The sequence below is a fragment of the Equus przewalskii genome, chromosome 8 (assembly GCF_037783145.1).
Source record: "Equus przewalskii isolate Varuska chromosome 8, EquPr2, whole genome shotgun sequence".
Taxonomy (NCBI): domain Eukaryota; kingdom Metazoa; phylum Chordata; class Mammalia; order Perissodactyla; family Equidae; genus Equus; species Equus przewalskii.
In genome coordinates this window covers 46492610-46518068 of record NC_091838.1, presented here as the reverse complement: position 1 = coordinate 46518068, position 25459 = coordinate 46492610, and the positions used below count along the sequence as shown (strand labels likewise).

At 33.7% G+C, this 25459-nt stretch overlaps 1 protein-coding gene across 22 annotated transcripts in view; it reads right to left on the bottom strand.

Annotated features, from left to right (window-relative positions):
• VPS13B (vacuolar protein sorting 13 homolog B) overlaps window positions 1–25459 on the bottom strand; it is a 777317-nt gene that overhangs the window by 717474 nt on the left and 34384 nt on the right. For all 22 annotated transcript variants that reach the window (XR_011543460.1, XR_011543461.1, XR_011543462.1 and 19 more), the window contains 2 exons: window positions 17317–17437; window positions 5901–6068 (listed from right to left, as the gene is read on the bottom strand). Coding sequence is in view for 18 of the 22 variants with exons in the window: in XM_070631834.1 (XP_070487935.1) it covers window positions 5901–6068; window positions 17317–17437 (289 nt within the window). In the remaining 4 variants the exon portion in view is untranslated. The remainder of the gene's footprint in view (window positions 1–5900; window positions 6069–17316; window positions 17438–25459) is intronic.

Genomic DNA, 25459 nt, shown 5'->3' with positions numbered 1-25459 from the left:
CTGCAAGGAGATATTAAATAACAATAAAATGAAATTCTTGAGAAACCAAATTAAAAATAACATTATGAGTAATCGTCACTCATTTAATATTTATTTTACACTAAAAAACTTACTGCTACTCTCTAAACCTGCACTCTCCAATATGGTAGTCACCTGTGATATGTAGCTACTTAATATTATATATGAATTAATTAAAATTATATAAAAATAGAATTTCAGGTCCTTGGTTGCAATAGCCACATTTCAACCGCTCAATAGCCATATGTGGCTAGTGGCTATAGTACTGGACAGTAAATAAAACATTTCCATCACTGCAGAAAATTCAAGTGGACAGCACTGCTCTAAATGAAAAACTAATGAAGAAAGTACCAAATTAACAATAACAGTATAAAGTTTGGTGGTTTTTTTTTTCCTTCTTCTCCCCAAAGACCCCCGATACACAGTTGTATATTCTGGTTGTGAGTGCCTCTGGTTGTGCCATGTGGGACGCCACCTCAGCATGGCTTGATGAGCAGTGCCATGCCGGCGCCCAGGATCCGAACTGGTGAAACCCTGGGCCGCCGAAGCAGAGCACGCGAACTTAACCACTCGGCCGTGGGGCCAGCCCTTGAAGTTTGTTTTTAAGATAAGAATAAAAATGCTAGTAAAGTAGCAAACTAGAAAATGAGATCTTTAGCAAATGAGTAGTCTTATTCCTAACTAATAAGCAATTTCTAGGTAAATAACAGGCCCAAATATACTTGGTCAGTGATTTTAAGTTATCAGCTACCCACATGTTATGGCCATGGGAATCTTCAAATCAATAACATACGCTTTAACCCATTCTTTGATAACACTATTTCTGAGTATATCCTGGCAACCTCTAATTAATTCAACCTTAATTTTCGTTTTTTGCATTTGAGTTTTTAAGTAGTAAAAATTAAAGCATATGTACATGTGTGGAAACAGTAAAGTTTTATTAGCAAAAAAGTTTCAAATTTCTTACTGGAAAAAATACACAAACTTACCATATTATTTCATTTTACACAGTATATAAACAAATGATTTAGCTACTGATATTATATAGATGTACACAAGTTAAAGAAATTATAATAGTAGGACTAGAAATGAAAAAAACCCACTAGATGCTTCCTTACCTCTCTTTATGATAATGTTATAATTTACTGAGTATTTGCTATTAGACACTACACTAAGTCTTTTACTTCCATGATCTCTTATAATATTTATATGGCTCTGTTTAAAAGATGTGAAAACTAAGGCACAGTAAGGGTGAATAATCTTTCTAATGTTAGACAGTTTATAAAGAACAGAGTTGTAATTCAAATTCTATCAGCCTTACTCCAGAGTGCATGTTCTTAGTCATTATGCTACAAACATAAAGCAGTCATATTTTAAGGAAATTCTGGAAAATTATTATTCGGTAAGAGAGAAAATTATTAAGCTTTGAAAACATTTTTTCTTAAAAACTATTATAACAGCAATTACCTTTTAAAAACTTACAAAGTGAATTCTAGTTCTGGTACTTACTTTAAATAATGTGCTGCAATTTAATCTATTAAATGGGGATAATAATTATCTCTACCTAACAAGCACTCTGGAAAATGATTTGCCATTATTTTGAAAGTGTGAACATTTGCATATCTTCCTATCTAACAAACCCACTCCTAAGCATATGTCCTAGAAAAACACTTACACTATCACAATCTTTGATTTCAAAATATACTGCAAACCTATAGTAATCAAAACAGCATGGTACTGGCACAAAAACAGAAACACAGATCAATGGAACAGAATTAAGAGCCCAGAAAAAAACCCACACATCTATGGACAGCTAATTTTCAACAAGGGAGCCAAGAATATACAATGGAAAAAGGAAAGTCTCTCCAATAAACGGTGTTGGGAAAGCTGGACAGCCACATGCAAAAGAATGAAAGTAGGCCATTATCTTACACCATACACAAAAATTAACTCAAAATAGATTAAAGACTTGAATTTAAGACCTGAAACCAAGAAACTTCTAGAAGAAAACATAGGCAGTATGCTCTTCAACATCAGTCTTAGCAGCATATTTTCAAATACCATGTCTGCCCGGGCAAGGGACACAATAGAAAAAAATAAACAAATGAGACTACATCAAACTGAAAAGCTTCTGCACAGCAAAGGAAATCATCAACAAAACAAAAAGACAACCTAACAACTGGGAGATGATATTTGCAAACCATATATCTGATAAGGGGTTAATATCCAAAATATACGAAGAACTCATACATCTCAACAACAACAAAAACCTAACTCAATTAAAAAGCGGACAAAAGATCTGAACAGACATTTCTCCACAGAAAATATACAGATGGCCAACAAGCACATCACTAATTATCAGGAAAATGCAAATCAAAACTACAATCAGATATCACCTCACACCTGCCCATGAGAATGGTTATAATTAACAAGACAGTAAACAAGTGTTGGAGAGGATGTGGAAAAAAGGGAACTTTCATACACTATTGGTGGAAGCACAAACTGGTGCAGCCACTATGGAAAATGGTATGGAAATTCCTCAAAAAATTAAGAATAGAACTACCATATGATCCAGATATTCCACTGCTGGGTATTTACCCAAAGAACATGAAAACACAGATGTATAAACATATACACACCCCTATGTTCATTGCAGCATTATTCACAATAGCCAAGACTTGGAAGCAACCTAGGTGTCCATCAAGGGACGAATGGATAAAGAAGATGAGGTATATATACACAATGGAATACTACTCAGCCATAAAAATCGATGAAATCTGGCCATTTGTGACAACATGGATGGACCTTGTGGATATTATGCCAAGCAAAATCAGTCAGAGGGAGAAAGTCAAATACCATATGATCTCATTCATAAACAGAAGATAACAACAACAACAAACAAACACATAGAGACAGAGATTGGATTGGTGGTTACCAGAGGGGAGGAGGAGAGGGAGGAGGGTGAAAGGGGGTGATTAGGCACACGTGTATGGTGATAGACGGTAATTAGTTTTTGGGTGGTGAACATGATGTAATCTACACAGGAACTGAAATATAATGATGTTCACCTGAAATTTATATAATGTTATAAACCAATCTTACCACAACAAAAATAAAATTAATTTAAAAAGCACACATACACATCAAAAGATATGTACAAAAAGATTCACAACAGCACTGTTTGTAATAGTAAAAATCTGGAAACATCCCAAATACCCATCATCAGGAGAATAGATAAGTTTTGGCATATTTAAACAGTATAATATTATTCATAAGTAAAACTCAGTGATCTACAACTACATGCAACAATATGGAAAAATATTAAAAGCATAATATTGATTGAAAACAGCAAATCAAAATCAAATCAAAAATCAAAAGACAACATAGAGAATACTATTTTTATAAAGCTCAAAAGCATATGTAGCTAAATATATTATTTATGTATACATTCACACTTGATAAAACTTTTTTATTGAGGTAAAATTCACGTAACATAAAATAACCAATTTAAAGTGTACAACAGAGTGGAATTTAATACACTGACACTGTGTAACCATTACCACAACCAACTTAAAACTTTCTCATCACTCAAAAAAGAAACTTCATATTCTTTAGCTATACCCCTCCATTCCCCTCATTGCCTTCTCCCTTCCCCAGTTCCTAAGCAATCACTAATCTACTTTCTGTCTGTGAAGATTTGCCTATTCTGCACAATTCATATAAATGGAATCATACAATATACACCTTCTGTGTCTAGCTTCTTTCACTCAGCTAATGTTTTCAAGGTTTATCCATGTTGTAGCATGTATCAGTACCTCATTCCCTTTTAGAGTACAACTTTTCTTTCAGCAATTGAATAACAAACAACATTTAATATAATAGTTCATTCTAAGAGGAAACAAGAAGATGGGATACGAAAAAGCACATTGATGACAGTAAACTACTAATAATGTTCCAGGTACTCAGAGGGTTGTTTTCTAACAAATATATCTTACAAAACTCCCTTTGTAAATATCAAATGTTGCATTAAAATTTAATAAAAGGGAAAACAGTCTCTACCTCAGAACGTTAAAGTATTAAAAGAAGATAATTAACATAAAAAACATAGCATCAGGCCCAGCAGTTAACAAGTACTCAATAAATGGAAGATACTATTTTTTGCTGTCTTTATTACTACTATCATCATGAGCTTTCATGTGCTATAATACTGGATTCTCATAAATACATTGATAGGTTGGCAGTAATAATAATTCACATATGACTCACCCAAGGTTGCACTAGGTTAATGGTAGAGGAAAAATTCGAACCAAGATCCCTTAACTCTGAATCCAAGACTCTTTCTAATTTTACTATGAATAATTTCCCAAAATATTATACAGTACTTCTACATTAACACTATAAATAAAATTCCTTCCCCTAAAATGTCAACTTATTTTATTGGATTTTTTTTAAAGATTGGCACCTGAACTAACATCTGTTGCCAATCCTCCTCTCTCCCCCTCTTCCTCCTCCTTAATTTCACTTTGCTTTCTTTTAACTAGACTTAACATTAGTAAGTAAATATACGACTAAATGAATGAGAAAGATTATCACTTTATGAGAATGTGACAAAATGAATGTAAATGACAATAATAGCTGCTCATTTTCTGAGCAATGACTATGTACAGGACACTTTTATAAGTTCTTTCAATGCATTAATATATTTAATAAAATAATTCTATAAGGTAGCTCCTATTTTATCCCTATTTTACAAATGAAGAAACTGAGAAACAGTGAAGTGAAGTAACTCACATCTCCACTAAGTGGGAGAGCCAGGATTCAAACTCAGGTAGTCTAATTTTAGTGCTAGCACTTTTAGCAAATACTACCATGACAAACCACAGATAAAAGGTGCTCAAAATAGTCTTCTTGCTATATTTTCCAAAAATATCTACTCCTTACTCTATCAGAACATGTATCAACAAACGTTATGACTTATTTAATATCTCTTCTAACAAAACTAAGAAGCAGTGTCTATTTCTTTCACAGCTGCATTTTCAATGCTTAGCACAGTGCCTACCATATAGAACATAATAAAATAGTAATAAATAAACGGTAGCTATTAAAATTATATTACTACTTAACAGTTCTTTTAATATAAGCAGAATGAGAATGCAGTATGTAATAGTTAAGAGAGGTTCAGGATTACCCAAAAGTCCCAAATACATTCTAGGATATACGAACCTAAATCAGATATACTGTTTTGCCATTGCTGAGCTATGCAAAAGCAACATGTTCCCTTTCCTCTTTCAAAAACATTAAAAATCTTAACTAAATATTACTTAATTTTTATTGCTACAATCCATAATATCGTGAAATATTATATATCACATTTGACACAACCATGTGATATATAAGAAAGAATAAAAATAAAGAATGTGAGGGGCTGGCCCCGTGGCCGAGTGGTTAAGTTCGCGCGCTCCGCTGCAGGCAGCCCAGTGTTTCGTTGGTTCGAATCCTGGGCGCGGACATGGCACTGCTCATCAGACCACGGTGAGGCAGCGTCCCACATGTCACAACTAGAAGAACCCACAACGAAGAATACACAACTATGTACCGGGGGGCTTTGGGGAGAAAAAGGAAAAAATAAAATCTTTAAAAAATAAAAATAAAAAAAAAAATAAAGAATGTGAAGAAAGAAGTCTGGGATTTCTTAATCTGAGGGTCTACTAACCTACTGTAATTGTGCGCTACATTTTATATACGTGCATTTTTCCAGGCTGAAAGCTTTATAAAGGTTTCATGAGATTTATCAAAGAGCCAGTTGGCCCAAAAAAGGTTTAGAATCCAAGACAAACGTTTCAATAATGGAAAAATCTATACTATTCTTGACATTTACTCACCAGAAATATCCATAAATGCACGATCCCATAATTCACCGACTGTATAGCATTCTGCAGAAGTGATGTTGACTGAAAGAACAATATCATCTTCAACGTATTTTAATATGAGATTATTTATAACAATATTTACATTATTTACAACTCTTCTAATCAGACTCTGCACATAACCTACAAAATAGAAAAAAAATTCAATTAGCCACAAGTCTGTCAATACATAATTATTTCTTAAAAAGTTACTGAACATTTTATGATGTTCATGTATGTGAACAATGTATGATGTTCAATGTATGCGAAAGGTATATATTATTTAGCATATTTTGCAAAGACGAAACTAAGATTCAGATAGATAAATAGGCTTGCCAAAGTGACAAAGCTAATAAGTAGCAGATCTAGCCCAACAAAAACCATTACCAAGAACTTCTATATAATGAAGTGTTCATGTACTAAGAGAAACCATAAAGACCTTACCTTTTTAATAACATAATACTAGATCCCATTCAATGATTATCCGATAACTATAAGTACTTTGTCTGGTTTCTGCCTATTTTCTAAACATTTTCCCAAATGAAACAATGTTACTATATGCTGATTATACAATATATTAGAAAAATAGCTTCTTTAAGCTTCTTTTTGAACCAGCTGCCATCTTCTCTTCCTACTTTAAATAGCCATAAAAATATTCAAAAGTTAGGCCTAGAGGAAGAAAGATAGGAGAAACGTGACCATCATAATGGATACAACTATGTCCACTTACTAATATATAATCCTGAAACAGGGTAGAGGAGAGAATATGAATGAGAAAGATATGTAGACAGAAAGAATTAAAGAAGAGGCAAACAACACAATGAAGAAGACAGGAAAAAAAAGTATGAAAGGAAAGAGAACAGTTTTATAAAAGCATAAGGAGAACACAGGAAATAAGAAAGACAGAAATAATTATTTTTTTTAAAAAACTCAAAACAAGAAAAGTAATTAGTGAACACTACTTTTCTCCATAGCTTGCCTAGAATCACCAAAAATTTTCTTTTAATTTCATGCTACTATAGAATACTCTGTAATCTCAGAAGTTTGTCACATAATAAATGTGTATATAGATACATTATTGAGGAATTTAATTGAAAATATAAGTAAAACTAAACACAAACAGCATTAAAAAAGATATGAGAGAAAAAGATTAAAAACTCCACTTTATTCAAATGCATTTTCCACTATAAAACCTATTTAAAAACTAAAACTTTAGCTATCTCATGAAATAACAATCTGCTTGTATTCTTTAAACCAGAATTTTACTGGACAACACAGAATCAACTTCTGTCAGCAACTGACATTGTTAACACCTACACTAAAGCCTGCTAGGAGAAAGCTTATTTAAATCTCTTCAATCATACCGTGTTTGCAAAAACCAACCCTTTCCTTCATTCCCAAGGGATACAAATAGGAAAGAAACATAAAACAACTAAATTCAAGTTTTTCTCATATATGGAAACTATTAGCAACTTTGAGAGTGCCAATTTATCATATGCTATAAAATTAACATGCAAAATATCAATAAATTTAAGGTAACAAATATTCTTACGAGAGTAGATGCTAAAATAATGCTTAAACTTCCACAAGAAATTTTAAGTATCAAAATTTTCAAACTTAGAATGTATATTCCTCATACATGCTATTATTACTCAATTCAGATCTTAAAAATAAAAATAAACATCCCGTTTCTAAGAAGCAACATGACTAATATTGGTTTTCCTATTTCTGAAAAACCTGTCACCAATAGGGAATTCATTAAAAACCTCTTAAGAGTTCATGAGTTTTTATTATCTTCAAAATAAAAAATAAACTCTCAAAGATAGAACTGGAGAAAAGCTATAATACAAAGTAATAGAAACATAATACTGTAAATGTATATTAACTGACAAAACAATGGATTTTTCATCTTTTTAATATTTTCCTTCAATTTCTCATTATAAAACTGACATGCCAGCTGAGATGAATCAGTCAATTCACCAAAATAAAAGAATCAAAAACATAAAAGAACTACTCCTATAAGAAGACTATTTATGTTTCCTTATTAAAAATTCAATGCCAAAGTAACAATGACTAACCAATGGAATAAATAAATGATACACTATCTCTTTAATCCCTCATAATGATTTAGTTCTAAGTGAGCTACAGAAGAGTGTCAAACAGCATATCAAATAGTTCTCATTCACTCCAAATTTAGAGATTCTCTGAGAGTATGTTCAAAGGACATAACAGTAACCCAGTCTATTCCACAAGCATCTGCAATTGCAAGGTCACTCTGGGCATAAGAACCTAGAAGATGTCATATTAGATAACTCTAAAACAACAGTCTGTTACTAGTCAATCTTTCCAGAAATTTCTATCTTTATCCAACCCTCTCCCACCCACAAACCCCATTCCTCTAAACACATACATTTATGCCCACAGGGCCATATAAAACATTATTAATTTTCATTAACTTTGCTCATGTTCTTCCTTCTGTTTAGAATACTATTTGTCCATTCTCCCTTCTTGTTCAGGCCCAGTATGAATGTCTTCTCTCCTATATCCTCTTCTCCAACATCCCCCATCCTACACATAAACATTAAAGGAGACAGTCTCTACCACTTTTCTTGGGCTCATCTCCCTACTGCCATTTGTACATGTTTAGGTATACTTACCTTCTCCGTTAAACTATGAATTCCTACAGGGCAGAGATTATATCTTATTTCTCTGATATTCTTTTCTTTTATTCAGGTAAAATTGGTATATAACATTATAGAAGTTCAAGTGTACAACATTATAATTCAACATCTGTAAACACTATAAAATGTCAGCACCAAAAGTCTAGTTACCATCCATCACCATACAATTAACCTCCTTCACCCATTTCATTCACCCCACAACCCTTCTCCCTTCTTGGTAACCACCAATCTGTTCCCTGTATCTGAGTTTATTTTAGCTTTGTTTTGTTCTGCTTTTTTTTTTTTAGATTCCACATATGAGTGAAATCATTCGGTATTTGTATTTTTCTCTGACTTATTTCACTTAGCATAATACCCTCAAGGTCCATCCATCTTGTTGTAAATTGCAAGATTTCATTCTTTTTTATGGCTGAGTAGTATTCCACTACATATATATACCATATCTTCTTTATCCATTCATCCATTGATAGACACTAAGGTTGTTTCCATATCTTGGCTCTTGTAAACAAGACTGCAATGAACATACGAGTGCACGTATCTTTTGGAACTAGTGTTTTCATATTCTTTATATAAATACTCGGAAGTGGAATTGTTGGATCATATGGTAGTTTCAGTCTTAACTTTTTGAGCAATCTCCATACTGTTTTCCACAGTGGCTGCACCAATTTACATTCCCACCAGCAGTGTACAAGAGTTCTCTTTTCTCCGGCTCCTCTCCAACACTTGATATTTCTTGTCTTCTTGATAGCCATTCTGACAAGTGTAAGGTGATATGTCATTGTGGTTTTGATCTGCATTTCCCTAACAATTAGTGATGCTGAACATCTTTTCATGTGCCTGTTGGCCATCTGTATGTCTTCTTTAGAAAAATGCCTATTCAGATTCTCGGCCCATTTTTATTGGGTTGTTTGCTTTCTGTTGTTGAATTGTACGAGTTCTTTATCTAGTTTGGATATTAACCCTATTATTGGATATATGATTTGCAAAAATCTTCTCCCATTCACTAGGTTGGCTTTTTGTTTTAATGAGGTTTCCTTCGCTGTGCAGAAGCTTTTTAGTTTGATGTAGTCTTACCTGTTTATTTTCGCTTTTGTTTCCCTTGCCTTTGGAGTCACATCCACAAAAACATTACTAAGAACGATGTTAAGGAGCTTATTGCCTATGTTTTCTTCTAGGTATTTTATGGTTTCAGGTTTTACATTCAAGTCTTTAATCCATTTTGAGTTAATTTTGGGGTATAGTGTAAGATAACAGTCTAGTTTCATTCTGTGCCTGTGACTGTCCAGTTTTCCCAACACCATTTATTGAAGAGACTGTCCTTTCTCCATTGCCTATTCTTAGCTCCTCTGTCAAAAATTAATTATCCATATATGTGTAGGTTTATTTCTGGACTCTCAACTCTGTTCTATTGGTCTGTGTGTCTGTTTTTATGCCAATATCATACTGTTTTGATTACTACAGCTTTGTAGTAAAGTTTGAAAGCAAGGAGCATGATACCTCCAGCTTTGTTTTTTTCCTCAAGATTGCTTTGGTTGTTTGAGATCTTTTCTGGTTCCATATAAATTTTAGGATTATTTGTTCCATTTCTGTGAAAAATGCCACAGGAATTTTGATGGGGATTGTTGCATTGAATCTGTCAATTGCTTTGGGTGGTATGGACATTTTAATAATATTCTTAAATTAGATAGCATGTATCAAACAATTTTGGTTACAAAGAGACAACATCTGCAATCAATTTATCCTGATGTGGTCACTAGGAAGCTAAGTTGCTCAAAATCAGAAATTTCATGGTTGATGACTTGGTTACAGTACCTAAAAATGAACTGGTCAAGCCTTTGGTATAAAATTTATTTGGGGGTTATAAAGCATCAAATAGGCAACTTATGCTCAAATAGTTAAAGGAAAAGTAAGTTCTTTATAATGTTCTTGCCTTTTTTGGAAGATTGAAATTATTTCAAAATAAAACTTTTTTAAAAGGTTAAGAAGAGAATAAGGATTTTTTATTGTCAGTGTGGTAGAGAGGTTCAACAAAACATGAATTAAAAAAGCATCCATCAGATCTGGTAACTAGACAGTAACTTAGAGCAGTTACTGTAGGAGGTAAAAAAAAATAACTGCGAGTTGAGGATAGTCAATATCAGTATTATCATTTAAGATGGTCACAAAAGTTCTAAACAACTAAATAGGGGTAAAAAAGGAAATATAAGTACTGACAAGGAGAATACAAAATTATCATTACACGAAGATAACTATATTTTGTATATAAAAAACCTAAAAGATGCAACTGAAAAATACTGAATATTCATTAGCTAATAAAATGTAAAAATTAGCTTTCCTACATAAAGCGCTGGAAAGAGAATAAAATGGCAAAATATGGCAATCCCAATTAGCAATAAAATATATGATAACACTTTTCATCTATAACAGTTTCAAAGATCCAGTTTTGGGATTATTTTTGTCTGCTTGATCTACATTTCAAATAAATGTTTTTTAATAAGAAGAAACAGCATTGGACCAAAAATGTGCTTGGAAGAAACTACTGTTAAACTTTTCACAGGGTAATTTGGCGATCCATGCCAAAATCTTAAAATTACTTATAAATTTTAATTCTATAAATTGGTAAGAATTTCTCCTAAGGAAATAAACAGAAGTGTGTACAAAGATTTACCTACCAGTATGTTTGTTAAAGCATTTTACACAAAACTGAAAATGAAACATAACCCAAACATCAAACAAAAAGGGCTTGGTTAAATAAACTATGGAAGAGTTATATAATGTCATACACGTCAATCATTAAAATAACAATGTAAAAAATATTAATGTGCTAGAAATATATTCTGAACATTAAATAAAAGGTTCAAGTTACAAAAGAAAATGTACATGTGGATGTGTATGCACACATGCGTCCACAAAAAAAACAGTCTCTAAAAAGTTGTACATCAAAATGTTAACAAGCTCCAGTTCTGGGTAAGACACACTTAGTGCCACTGTCTTTCCCACTGAATGTAGCCATAAAACCTGGAAAGAATATATGGAGCAGCTATTTCAGGACTCTGAAAAGTAAATAGTAGGCCTGAAAGGGAAACAGAAGAATGAAAATCAGAGCTTACCAAGATAAAACAAAAAATAAAACTGAATGATTCAAACATATCATTAATTACATCCTATTTAATTGTATTGTGGTCAGAGAGGAGGGTCTTTATGATAGTGATTCTTCAAAATTTGTCAAGACTTCCTTTTTGACCAAGTCTTTTTCAACGTCTATAGATATCCAATGTATGCATCAAAAGAATGTACACTGTCTTATCTGATAGGTCCAGTTTTACATGTATCTACCAAAACAATCTTGTTAATTTTGATATTCAAAGATCCAGTTTTGGGATTTTTTTTGTCTGCTTGATCTATCACATTTCAAAGCTAGGTTGTAGATGCATACAATGTCATCATATATTTTTTGGAGAATTCTACCTTTTATTATAATTTAGTATCAACTACATATGTCCATTAATGCATTTTCCGTAAGTTTTATTTTGCCTGATTTGTATGCTACAAATACAGACTTTTATTTTTGGCTGTAACATCCATTGTCAATCCTCCTCTTTTTTGTTTGAGGAAGATTAGCCCTGAGCTAACATCTGTGCCAATCTTCCTCTATTTTTTTGTATGTGGGACACCGCCACAGCACAGCTGGTGAATGGAGTAAGTCTGTGCCTGGGATCTAAACCTACAAACCTGGGCCACCAAAGCAGAGCACACAGAACTTTAACCATTTGGCCACTGGGCCAGGCCCCAGACTTATTTTTGAATAGTATTTGTCTGTTACACCATTTCCCATCCTTTCACTTTTAATCTTTCTTGCCTCTTCGTTTTACTTGTGTGTGTTGGAAGCCATACACACCTAGACATAACCACTCCTTCATTTTAGCAACTGAAAAACATCACTTGTGTTTTCTTAGAACTCCTCCTTGCTCTGGCTTTGCACTGGTAGTAGTTTACAAAGTCTCCTACACTTTAAATCTTTGAAAGCAAAGACAGCCTCCAATGAGCTGCTCCAGCATACTCTCATTCACACAGCAATAAAGATTTAGGGAATCGAACAGCTGCTTCCACTAAGCAATATTTTCAAATTCAGTCTAATTAGAATGAAATAAAGGTTCTCCAATTATCACCTTTTCTGTAATAAAATATAAACGTTAGATATCTTGAAGGCTATTGACAAAATAATAGTTTGAAGCATAACCTACTTTTAAAAGAATCAATATATTAATGAGAAAGAACACCTGTATGGCAGAAATGGCTAGCTATCCATCAATATTTTGCGCTTCTTCCAGAATGAAGAATTGTTACTGAGATATGACTATAAGCCATACATAATGTTCATGCAAATAGGTTTCCTCAATAAAATTTGAGAAGAGTAGGTATCACTTCCAGCCAGGGGGCAGGAAGTAGATAGGTCTTCTCTAGGCTCTCCTCCTGAAAAGGCTGAAAGTAGTAAAATTCAAAGTCTGGCTTAGAGGATAGCAGAGCCTCAAGATAAAAGAAGCCTGGGCTCCTGGTAGAAAATTGTCTTTGGACTGGTACATCAAGAAAACATAACACTTTTGCTGTGTAAATCCACTGAAATTTAGAGGTTAATGTGTTCACCAGTCAACAATAACTTAACTTACACAATTTGTCACATTATTCACATTATTATTTTTAAAAATATTTTCCAGAAACTGTTAATAGAAGATGTTCAAACAATAAACACAAAAATAATGATGTGAAACATGCTATGCATTTGTTTTTCATTTGCAACAAGGTCTTCTCTACTCTTAAATGTTCCAGAAAGGAACAACTGGATAGCTTTAAATTCTATGTTCCCCACTCAGGCAAACAGAAAGGAAATGATTGTGCTATCTTCTATAACAATACATTGCCATTTTGGCTCAGGTTCTTGAACACTTGATACATTATAAACATTCTTAAATTAGCTGATATACTCCCCAACTATTATTAAACTTCCTTCAAGAGATTTTTCAGAAAACCAAGCCATAACAGGTTAAGATGGCAAGCATTTAAGCATACACACACACACCACACACACAAACTATATCTTCCATTTCATATTCAATATTTTCTGCAGAAAACAAAATTTTGAGTAAATGACTACTACTAATTTAATAATGTCTCTCCTCATGTATACCAAAAAAATCTGAGTTTCCATTTTCTCACCCACAAAATGTGGGCTAGATCAGAGGCTTAGCTGGGACCTGCAGATGGACTTCAGCCGGTATGTGAATACCCTAAAATAATATTCAAATTTTGAATTTGCATATATGGGTCTGTAACTTTTTCAACAGATTTTCAAGGGTCTATGTCCAAAAAAGACAGTTAGATCAGAAAATCTGAAGTAACTTCTTAGACATTTCAATGACTCTATAACTCTGATTATCAAAGTCTGAAGAAAACACTGTGATTTTGTGCAGTTCAGTTTTTGTGCAGTGCAGTAAATTATAAGTGCCTATTGTGAACCAGACATTATATTAGATCAGAGGCTCGCAAAATGAGGCCCGTGCCATCCGTTTTCATAAATAAAGCTTTATTGGAACAGCCTTGTACATTATTTATCATTTATGGTTGATTTCACACTACATCAGAAGAATGGAATAGCTGCAACAGAAAATATATGGCTTGCAAAGCCTAAAATATTTAATAACTGGCCCTTTACAGAAAATGTTTACTGATCTTTATACTAGATGATGAAGATCAAAGATGACTAAGTCATAACTTCAGACCCAGTGGGCAACATAGTTTTCAGTTTGTCTATACCCTAAATATGTCCACTAATTGTGTATGTGTGTATACATACATATACATATATATGTATACATATATTCTGAGTAAAAGGGCAAGGAGAAGAAAATGAAAAACATAATTATATGACAAGACCAAGAAAGAGGAAGCTATGCAATAGAACGCAAAATTTCTCTCTAAGCTTCCTAGCAAACAAGAAAAGTAGGATTTTTTTTTAATGGTAACTACTAAATAAGAAAAAACATATCAGTTAATTAAGAGACCTTGAATAAGTTAAAGGACAATACCCTCTAAAGCCATTTTAGAGAAAATGCAGAAGCTGCTCACAAAGGGCTGCTTCCGATAATGACCTTCAACAAGAGCCCAAGGCTATTCACTTCAGAGAGCACAGAACTGAATAATACAGGTATCTAACTTAGAAGTAATCTTGCTTTACAGAGAGATCAAGTGCAGAGAATACTGAGGAAAGCATGAATAAATAAGGAAATCAATCAAACATCCTTAAACTTTCTCTCTGAATAGGAACTGTCAGCATATCGTACAGGATGTGCTAAGGCCACAATTCATAACTGTTATTAGTAGCAGTAATTGAAGATCCTGGCCTATACATCGTTAACTGAAAGAAAATGCGTATGCTTCAGTCAGATTCAAACTCTTTTGATCCCTCTCCCAGGAAGAAATATTACATTATAACCCAGCACAAATGCACATAAACACATATACATATACAAGTTTCGTGAAATATTGCTAACCTTTACTACATGCCATATGCTATGAAGTTTCCTATTCTATGCTATATATTTTTTAAATGCTTGCCATGACTCAACTAAATTGCTTTCACAACGCACTCAACGCAGTCAAGATCCACAATCTGAGAAAGACTGTTCTGCATACCAAGAATTGAGATTGCAAAGAGGATATTAGATATCTACTTGAATTCTCTTTCTATCAGAGAACCACTCATCCTTCAAGGGTGTAGGACAAACAACTATTGGCAACACCAAAACTTTTCTCAAAAAGCATCTCTAGATCTATGGAAATGTTCAAACTCCAAAACTGTAACCACAGCTCCTAGAAGAAAAAACTTTGCCCTAGAAAATTTGAGAGCAAGAATTCATCTCTACCATGAAAGAACCTTAATATGGTTCCCAGGCAGGACAAGGTTGACAGAAACGAGTCCTCAAATAACCATATAAGTTAACCTTTAAATAAAATGATTTACCATTATCCAACTGGATTCTCAAATTATTCCTTTTTTTTTCTTTTGGCAAGATTAAGTTTAGCTGCTCTGCCTCCCAGTAATTGCCCAACAAGTTCAGTTACTTCCTAAAGCAACTCCTTAACTGTGATTTATGTCAGCATAAAAGAGGATATGAGTCCTCCTGCTGGGTAAGGCAGAAAAGCAGATGTTAATCCAAAAGCTACCTCAACTAGTTCAGGTAGAACACAGCTCTGTTTTATACCACTAAAAATAAGATGTTTTATGTTACATTTATGTTTTATGTCCTAAAAATAGGCCAATTCTCCCAATTCTGAATATCAGTGTAAATTCTAATACAGTCTCTAAAGAATCATTAAAAGTCTGGGACCTGTTTAAGTACACGCAGGTTAGCCCATAGAAGATTTTTATCTGTGAAATTAACAACTGACAAAAGCTTTAAATTTTTCTTAAACAAGTTCTTTCTTTAGAGGAAAAAAACGTAACAAGACAACAGTTAAACCCAAAACTGATGACTCTTTGCCAGGATATTGATGGAGAGAGTTCTATACAATGAGCTGATGTAAGAAGTTTTGAGGGGACATGTAGTCAGAAATTCGAAGGGGGAAAGGAGTTGCCTATTTAATAAATAAAAACATTACAGTTTAATTTACAGTTTAATTCACCAGAGATATTTCCCAAAGGAGTTAATTAGTAAGAAAAACTTTAGAAAGTTCTGGAACCATCATACTACTCTAACCAGAATCAGAAACTTTCAGAAGTAAAATATCTTCTTCTGGCACCTTCTCCAGCTATAGCAATTAATCTATTCTAAAGCCAAAGGGATTACAGAGACCTGTTGGGTAAAGTTTCAAAGAATACAAAGCATCAGCATTAACATCACTATAACACTAGTTAAAAATATTCAATTCAAATGTAACTTAGAACATATATTTGAGGGAGGAGGGCTATGAAATGTTATACTAACCCTAGCCTCTTACAAGTAAAGTAGATGGTGCCAAAAGACTCTCAAATATTAACTAGGTTAAAACCAGCAGAAAACCTACAAAAATTTGATGCAGAAAACAAGTGTATACCAATGTCAACTACACCTCAGAAAAAGGAAGTAACTGACAAATAAAATCAAAAGAGAAGTGACTGATAATTCCTAACTCTACAAAAGCAGCTATACACTTTGGCCACAGAGCTGACACATAACGATCACTGGTTTTTCATCATTAAATATTTACCAAGGAAATGTTATTTCTAAGCCACAACTGTTTGGGGTAAATAAAAATTTCAGGAAATGAAAGAGGAGAGACAGTCTCTCCCACTTAAAAAATTCTGTGATTCTGTTAGTGAATTTTATAGTTTCCAGAAACTCAGAACCCTCTAATGTCTTTCCTCTGTTTATCAAGAAGTAAACGGAACAAAAAGACTATGAGTGGGAAATTACAATCAAGTCTTTGCTTGGAGAGGATGTAAGAAAGAAACTTAAGGAACAACCTGCTGCAAAAGAGCATCACAATGTGAAGCAGACATTTGTGAGGGATCTGGACTCAATGTGTTCTGATGTCATGCAGCAAATGCCCATGCACATACAGTTTAAATATTTTATGACCCTACAGAATACTGAAAGTGTATATTCTACAACGGGCTATAAACAAGGATTAATAACAATTGAAATTTTGGCTTTATCAATCCCATTAGAAGTTACCTGGTGGTAAATCAGGATCTGTGGGAGCAGCCTGCTGAATTCTTCGGGGTTTTACTGATGATTTCGTGTTCTCTGTAGTACTACGGTTGGTAGAATTAGAACCACAGCTTTCATGGTCATCCTATTTTCATTTTAAACAAAGAAAAGAAAAGCATCAATCACCATTCAAGGATTAGGAAAAGTTTTGTTAAACATATGCAGTTTACAGTTACTAAATGTGATTAGATAGACTCTTCTAATTTTTTTAGCTCTAGAAATCTATATAACCACACAATCTTCATAATTTGCATTCTCAAACAGCATTTTAAAAGTAACTAGTAGTTTAAAATCACAAATTCTTCCTTTCTTTAGTTGGTATCAAAATAAACCACTTAATAATGTCCAAAAAATTCTTATATAAGGATTCAGCAAAAGACTAATTAATTGAAGCTTTTAAACACTTTCCGTCTCTATCTGAATGCAAAATAAATGGAAAGGGTCTTAATTTTCCCCTATTTGTTGTTTATATGTTAAGACCCTCACTATTTTATGAATTAAATTAAGAATATAGCTGTCGTCTTAATCATCTTTAATGATTAACCTTAATTATCCTTAGAATCTTTTGCATCCTATTTAACAATATTTATTGAATTGAGTATTCAGATTAGATATAAGGTTTAATTGGGTTTTGACAAGGATAATACAGAAACTTCAACAAATCATACACATTTTTGAAACTTATTCCTTTATACAATGTATGCGAGTACTCTTTTCCTACCTTGATTCAACAAATGTTTATATAATGTGCCTACATGCTAACTGCTGGATTTACAAAGGCAAATAAGATACAACACTTTTCCTCAAGGATTTCATAATCTATTAAAAACCTATATAACCAGTTCTACAAGAGTACTTTTTGTTGGTTTTTAAGTAATAGGAGAACAAAGAGTCATTCTATTTGGAAGAACTAGAGAGGTCAGGCCCTTAAAACTCAGTGTAGAAATGTTTTAGGTTAAGACTGTAGGAAAAATCAGGGAAAAACTAAAAACAAAAGGAAAACAGTATAAATGTATGTAGCACATACAAGGAGTGATGATTAGTCAAATAAAGCCAGAGTATACAAGGTTTAAGATGGAAGAACAATACCAAAAATTAAAGGTATGTACCAGTTCAATAAAAATGGAGTAACATTAAGAACTATAGAGATGTTCTGTCTTCATTCCAGTTGACACGTTTCAAGATTTGGTAATTAGGAGGAGGATGTCAATAACCTACAAGAAAGGAGATTTCTGTAATTCCACTACAGGACAGGGGTGGGAGCAGTAAATGAGTAGTTCAAAGAGTGAATGAGAAGTTAAGGCAGGCGCCAGCCTGGTGGTGCAGCTAAGTGCGCACATTCCACTTCAGCGGCCCGGGGTTCGCCGGTTCGGATCCCGGGTGTGGACATGGCACTGCTCGACAAAAGCCATGCTGTGGTAGGCGTCCCACATATACAGTAGAGAAAGATGGGTGTGGGTGTTAGCTCAGGGCCAGTCTTCCTCAGCAAAAAGAGGAGGACTGGCAGCAGATGTTAGCTCAGGACTAATCTTCCTCAAAAAAAAGAAGTTAAGGTAGATAAGCATACATTGCTCTTTCAAGAAGACAGGTATTACAAGGAGGAAATAGATGGCGTAGTAAAATGAAGTGAAAGCATCTGGCTTCTTCTTATTCCTTTTTTTGGGATAAAAGAGAACATTTTGTTTGAAGGAAAGATGCACATGAGGAGGGAGAGATCAAAGATACCAACACAAAGGGTAATTGATGGTGTACTGTGTTAATCAATAATAAAATTATTTTATAATATTTTCAAGAATGGTGATAAATTTAGTTTTTCTATTTTATATATTTGAAGAGAAAACTTCAAGAATAAATAAGAAGGATAACCACTAAATTTACCAATCTAATGGGGTACTAGAGGCAAATAAAATGATAAGACCTCCTTTAGAAAACAAAAATTCTTATTCGATACCACATTAAGAGAATTATACAATAAAAGATGATCTTTTACAGGATAGCATGGCTTCAGATGCTAGTGATATATTAACAAAAGGAAAAATTTCTGTTTGAAACTGCATTACAAGAAAGAAGTAAAAGTTTGCTGTGATAAACAACAAAATTTTCGCATGAACTTATGAGATATTAAGTTAACGCAAAACAAACTTCACAGTGTTTCATTCCACAAAATAATTTCACTATTTAATCTTTATAATGACATCTTCTGTTACTTAGAGGGATGTTACAGTCTCTAAATACTAAAAGACTACTACTGTGAATAAAATCTTACTGTAATAACTTTTAGTTCAACTTGCATCCTTAAAAATGTCTGTAGTCATACACTTCTGCACGTTAACATTAAAAGCACACTATTAATTTTCCAAACATATGGGTGTCTCAAAAGCCCAGAAGTAAAACATGTTCATTAAAGAGATGTGAAAAAGTTCCAAGTGAACTGCCAAAACTAGCATAATTATGAAAATATTCAACCCTGAAATCACATACTGTATATAGATTATAATGATGTCATCATAAACATTCCAGCCAAAACGCGCTAAAACTACTGCAGTCCAATAAATCTGGCATACACGAGATGACAAACATTTTAAAGCAAAAGAAAGAACAAGTTATTTTTATTTTCAAAAAGTTATTTTTATTTTCAAAAAGTTAGCAAAAAAGGATAAAGTATATAGACTACATATTAGTTTTCAAATAGTTAAAAAAAGCAGTGAATAAAGCTTCCCTACAAACTACATGATTTTATTATTTCAAAGAAAAGCTAAATAACTTGATTTGCTTAAAATTTATAATAAACCTGAAACTTTAGTATGCTTTAAAAATGAGCATTAATCATGGTACTCATAGGAATATATACTATGGAACAAACATTACCAAATGTGTAAACACTTCTTTCTTAATTATGGTTAGGAAATTACGGTTGCATATATCTTATAATTAGAAAATAATCCTTCTGATAATTCGAACTTGTTTTCATTTCAATGACATTTTAATTGTATCAATTACAAGTGGGCTTCCATTCAAATCCTCCCCCAACTAAATTAAATGAAAAGCAAGAATTATGATATTTACTATTGAAACTAGAATTACTTCCATCACTAGTTTGAATTCATCATCTGCTTTAACCACTATGCATCACTTCGGACTACATCTTACTCCATTGAAACCCTCTAATTTCTAACAAAAGAAACTCTGTTCTCAAAAATACTAGTTAAAATGTTTTCAGATAATTTTTAACCTCAAACACACTACAGTTATATCTTTCTTATTTAGACTGCAATTTTTCCAAAATGTCTAGTAAGTATATTTCATGGCAAAAGAATGTTTCCTCTTGGGGACTGTAGAGCTATTTCTGAAAAATACTGCCCTTTGCTCCTCAAGAAACAAGCAACAATGTCATTCCTTACAAAAGTTCCTAACAGAGGGAAAATGTGACAAACGCTGTATGTAAATAGATCCATTACTTTCATACTGACAGATCACATGATCATGCTGCCACTTTTCACCTTAGCCCTAATAGGGCTAGTCAGGTAAAACCTGAAAACCACCAACTCCCAGATTCACAATGGTAGGACAAAACTTAAAACAGGTAACCAAATCATTCCAAGTCCTTGTTTAAAAACAGATAAAGAGGTTAAAACGCAAGAAAGAATTGAAGGAGAGAAACTGAAAGATGGAACTAATAAGTGATGTCATCTATGCTCTTCAGCCTTGTGGCACCAAACTTGGCAAGAGAAAAGGACTAGGCTCACCTGGCAGCTCTGGTCACCAAAAGCTCCTGAAACAGAGGGCCTTGGAAATGAACTGCTACAAAGCTCTTAGGGACAGTCACCTCTATCTCCTCCAGTAGCAAGTAGAATGGCTACTGTCAGATGCAATAAAGAATCTCTAACAGTAACACTGTACTTCCAAGAGTCAGAGACCCAAATAAATTCACCAATGCAGAGGCACACTTAGAGAACACCAGAGTGAGCCAGGGAAAATACACTCATTAGTTTTCATGGTAAAAATGGAAATTTCTGGCTCACCTCTACAATGACGACAATATTAATAAACTTAATTTTAGTCATTTTAAAAAAAAGCCAAGCATGTTTAAGTGAAGGAGGGATGTGTATGCCCCAAATCTCTTCACACATCAACTTTAGCCCACAGCGGAGACTACTTCCATTTTCTCTCCCATCAAGTATGAGGATAAGGGGTTATGATAGGCTGGGGAAAAAGAGAAGAGAGTTGATGTTCCCTTGCATTCTTTTACCTGACCCTCCCAAAAGGAGGAATAGCTCACCAGACAGGCCAAAGTTGAATATTCATTAGGCTATATTTTAATAATGAAAGAGATCACTGTATTAACCGTAAACACCTGTGTGGTGGGGCCATTCTTCCATCTCTGAGATTCACGCTATTCAGTAAAAAGGAACAGTCATTTTCCTCAGATGATGCAATCATTAGCCATCTCTCTTCTGCCTTTTCATACACATAGCCACCTGAAGCAGGATACTGCCCCAGCCAGAGAACAATCAAACTATGCCACATAACAGCAACACACGTTAGAAAAAATTTGTTCTTTATTAGTGCCTATGACATCACTTTCCCTTGTATCAGTAGTTGGATATCATATTGCCAACCTCTCTTCTTCCTCTCTTCTTAAACTACTAGATTGAAGTGGTTAGATCCATTCTTAGATTTGGTAGGTGCAATAGGCAGAAATTAAAGGAGGAAAGAACGAAAGTATATACAGAGGCATTCTGTCCTAAGCCACATTATACCATCTAATTTTTACTAGAATTCACTGGAGGGAATTGGGTGCTCAAACAGATTACGAAAACTGTACTTTGTTTTCTTATATAACTTCCCTCAGCAAGGAATATCTGATCAAAGAAAAGTATGTGTTAGGTACTTTGACAGAAAATAAGTAGTCTAAATAGATGGTACCTTTATCCAGGTACTCTATTAACCTACTTGAGGAATACTGTATACACAAAAGTATTAAGAGTAAGTTAGTCAGCAATTATGTATGTCACAAAGAAACAACAGTGACCTTCATTGAGCACTTACATATGCCAAGCCTCAAGTATTTTAAGGATGAGGTAATTAGGGCGTAAGAGGTTCCATAGTCTAAAAGAGAGGAAGTGACAGAGCTGAGATGAACACCCAGATCTGTCTGACTAAAAAACCCCTCCTATAATCGAAAGAAGAAGGAAAGCAGGGAGAAAGGGAAGGAAGAAAAAAGGCAAGGAGGGAGGAAAAAGAGACAAAGAAAAAAAAATTTTTATTTGTAGCACTTCCAGTGGGTCAGCTGCTAGACATTACACTCATATCTTAGTCCTTTTAACAATGCTATGAATTAGACACTATTCCCATGCAAGAGTATTCCCATTTAAAGATGAGGAAACTATTCAAACAACCCGATCAAAAAATGGGCTGGAGACATGAACAGACATTTCTCCAAAGAAGATATCCGGATGGCCAATAGGTACATGAAAAGATGCTCATCATCGCTGATCATCAGGGAAAGGCAAATCAAAACTACACTAAGCTATCACCTTACACCCATTAGAATGACAAAAATATCTAAAACTAATAGTAACAAATGTTGGAGAGGTTGTGAAGAAAAAGGAACCCTCATACACTGTTGGTGGGAATGCAAACTGGTACAGCCACTATGGAAAACAGTATGGAGATTTCTCAAAAAGTTAAAAATAGAAATACCCTATGACTCAGCCATCCCATTACTGGGTATCTATCCTAAGAACCTGATATCAGATATCTCAAGAGTCCGTTGCACCCCTATGTTCATTGCAGCATTATTTACAATAGCCAAGACGTGGAACCAGCCTACATGCCCAGAAACTAATGATTGGATAAAGAAGATGTGGTATATATACACAATGGAATACTACTCAGCCATAAAAAAAGACGAAATTGGCCCATTCACAACAATGTGGATGGACCTCGAGGGTATTATGTTAAGCGAAATAAGTCAGTCAGAGAAAGACGAACTCTATATGACTCCACTCATAGGTGGAAATTAGTATATTGAGAAGGAGATCTGATTGGTGGTCACCAGGGAAAAGGGGGGGTGGGGGGAGGGTACGGAGGGGGAAGTGGTGTACCCACAACATGACTAACAAAAATGTACAACTGAAATCTCACAAGGTTGTAATCTATCATAACATTAAAAAAAAAAAAAAAAAAAAAATTAAAAATATATATAATAAATTTATTTTTCAGAGCCCACACTCCTTAACAGTTTAAATTCTGTCTCACTTGTATATAAGAATAATGATAATTTATTTAGTTTCTTAAAGCTATATCTAATCTCTTATTGGCTTCTCTTTTTGAGGCATATGAAAATCCTCTATTAATGTGAACTACTTAATAGAGAGAACCCTAAATGTTAAATAACATTTTCCCCTTTTTGTGGCTTTGCCATTCACATTATATATATTAGAACAATTTTATTTATAGTCCACTATGATATTTATCTTCCCTATAAAACAAATAAAATTCAGAGGCAAATCATGGTTCTACTATAAGATACTGAAGCTGAAAATGAGATCTAATTTGGGGGGATGTTTGCATTTAGACAAGTTGAGGCAAATAATAAGACATGCCAGGAGAGCTCAACAGCACACTGTTGGAGATACAAGCCTAGACTTTAGGAAGAGTTCAAAAACTAAGGAGTACTGATCATCATAAGCTCCTTTCCATATGCAGATGCACAAAATAACCATCCACACCAACCAATATTCACTCCTTAAAATTATTCCATCTTTCAGGGCCAGCCCAGTGGGATAGTGGTTAAGTTCATGTGCTCTGCTTCAGCGGCCCAGGGTTCACAGGTTTGGATCCCGGGCACAGATCTGTGCACCATTCATCAAGCCATGCTGAGGTGGCATCCTATATACAAAATAGAGGAAGACTGGTACAGATGTTAGCTCAGAGACAATCTTCCTCAAACAAAAAGAGAAAGATTGGCAACAGATGTTAGCTTAGTCTTCTTCAACAACAAAAAAATTATTCCATCTTTGGAAAATGTGAGAAATTTAATTCTTCTCCAAAAAGATAACAAATCTGAATGTTATCATGTTTACAATCATTATTTATTAGCAATACTAATAGATTACTACCAAAGTTTGAAAGAACAGTTCTTTTAGGGTGGTGAGGGAAGAAGCCAGATTACCTGGAATAAGTGGATGTTGAGTAAACTGATAAGATTCAATTAAGTCTGGATAGAAAAAAGGACCTGAAGATAGTAAAGTAGTATGAAGGTGGTACAGGGTCAAGAAAAGCACCTGCTAATATTCAAGATACTGTGCACAGTGCAGTGCAGGAGTTAAAAGTTGATAACTGTGGGAGAAGAAAGTGTCCTCAACTTCAGAACATTGATTATTTATAAAGGAATTTTTTTTAAGTAAACAAATAAGTCATACTGTAAAATAATATTCTGAGTAAGTAACTATTATTGGTACAAACAATACAAGAAGCTTTATGTTCATTGTTCATAATCATCACAAACATCCTATAAGATATTGTCATTCTCATTTAACAAATGATGAAAATAAAGTTCCTGAGGATAAATACATTATCTAAAGTGAAAATGTGACAAATAATATTGGAGAGTTTGTTAACAAAGCATTGAAAGAATTCAGAAAAGGAAGCATTTTAAGCTGTTTTTATTTCTCTCACTAACATCCTTACATCTTCTAACAGTTGGCCATCTTTCTCTCATTCCAACTCCTGCTACTTCTTTTGAATACAAAGTAGATACAGCTGCTATCAGAAAAGTCCTAGCAATAAGCAGATGAGCAGGAATTACTCCAAAGGTTAAATCCAGAAATCAAAATTCTTAAGCAAAGAAAGTAGCAAAGACTTTTTTCAAACAAACAAAGCTGAAAGAATTTGTAGCAAGATGAAATTCCAGGACTACAAAAAATATTAAAGGAAGTTCTTCAAGCTGAAGTAAAATGCTACTAGATGAAAAACTTCGATCTATAAAAAGAAATGAAGAGTGCCATAAATAACTATGTGGGTAAATACAAAGATACTTTTTCATTTCTTAAAAATTAGTTGTTCAAAGCAATCATAATAATAATAATAATAACATAGTGTG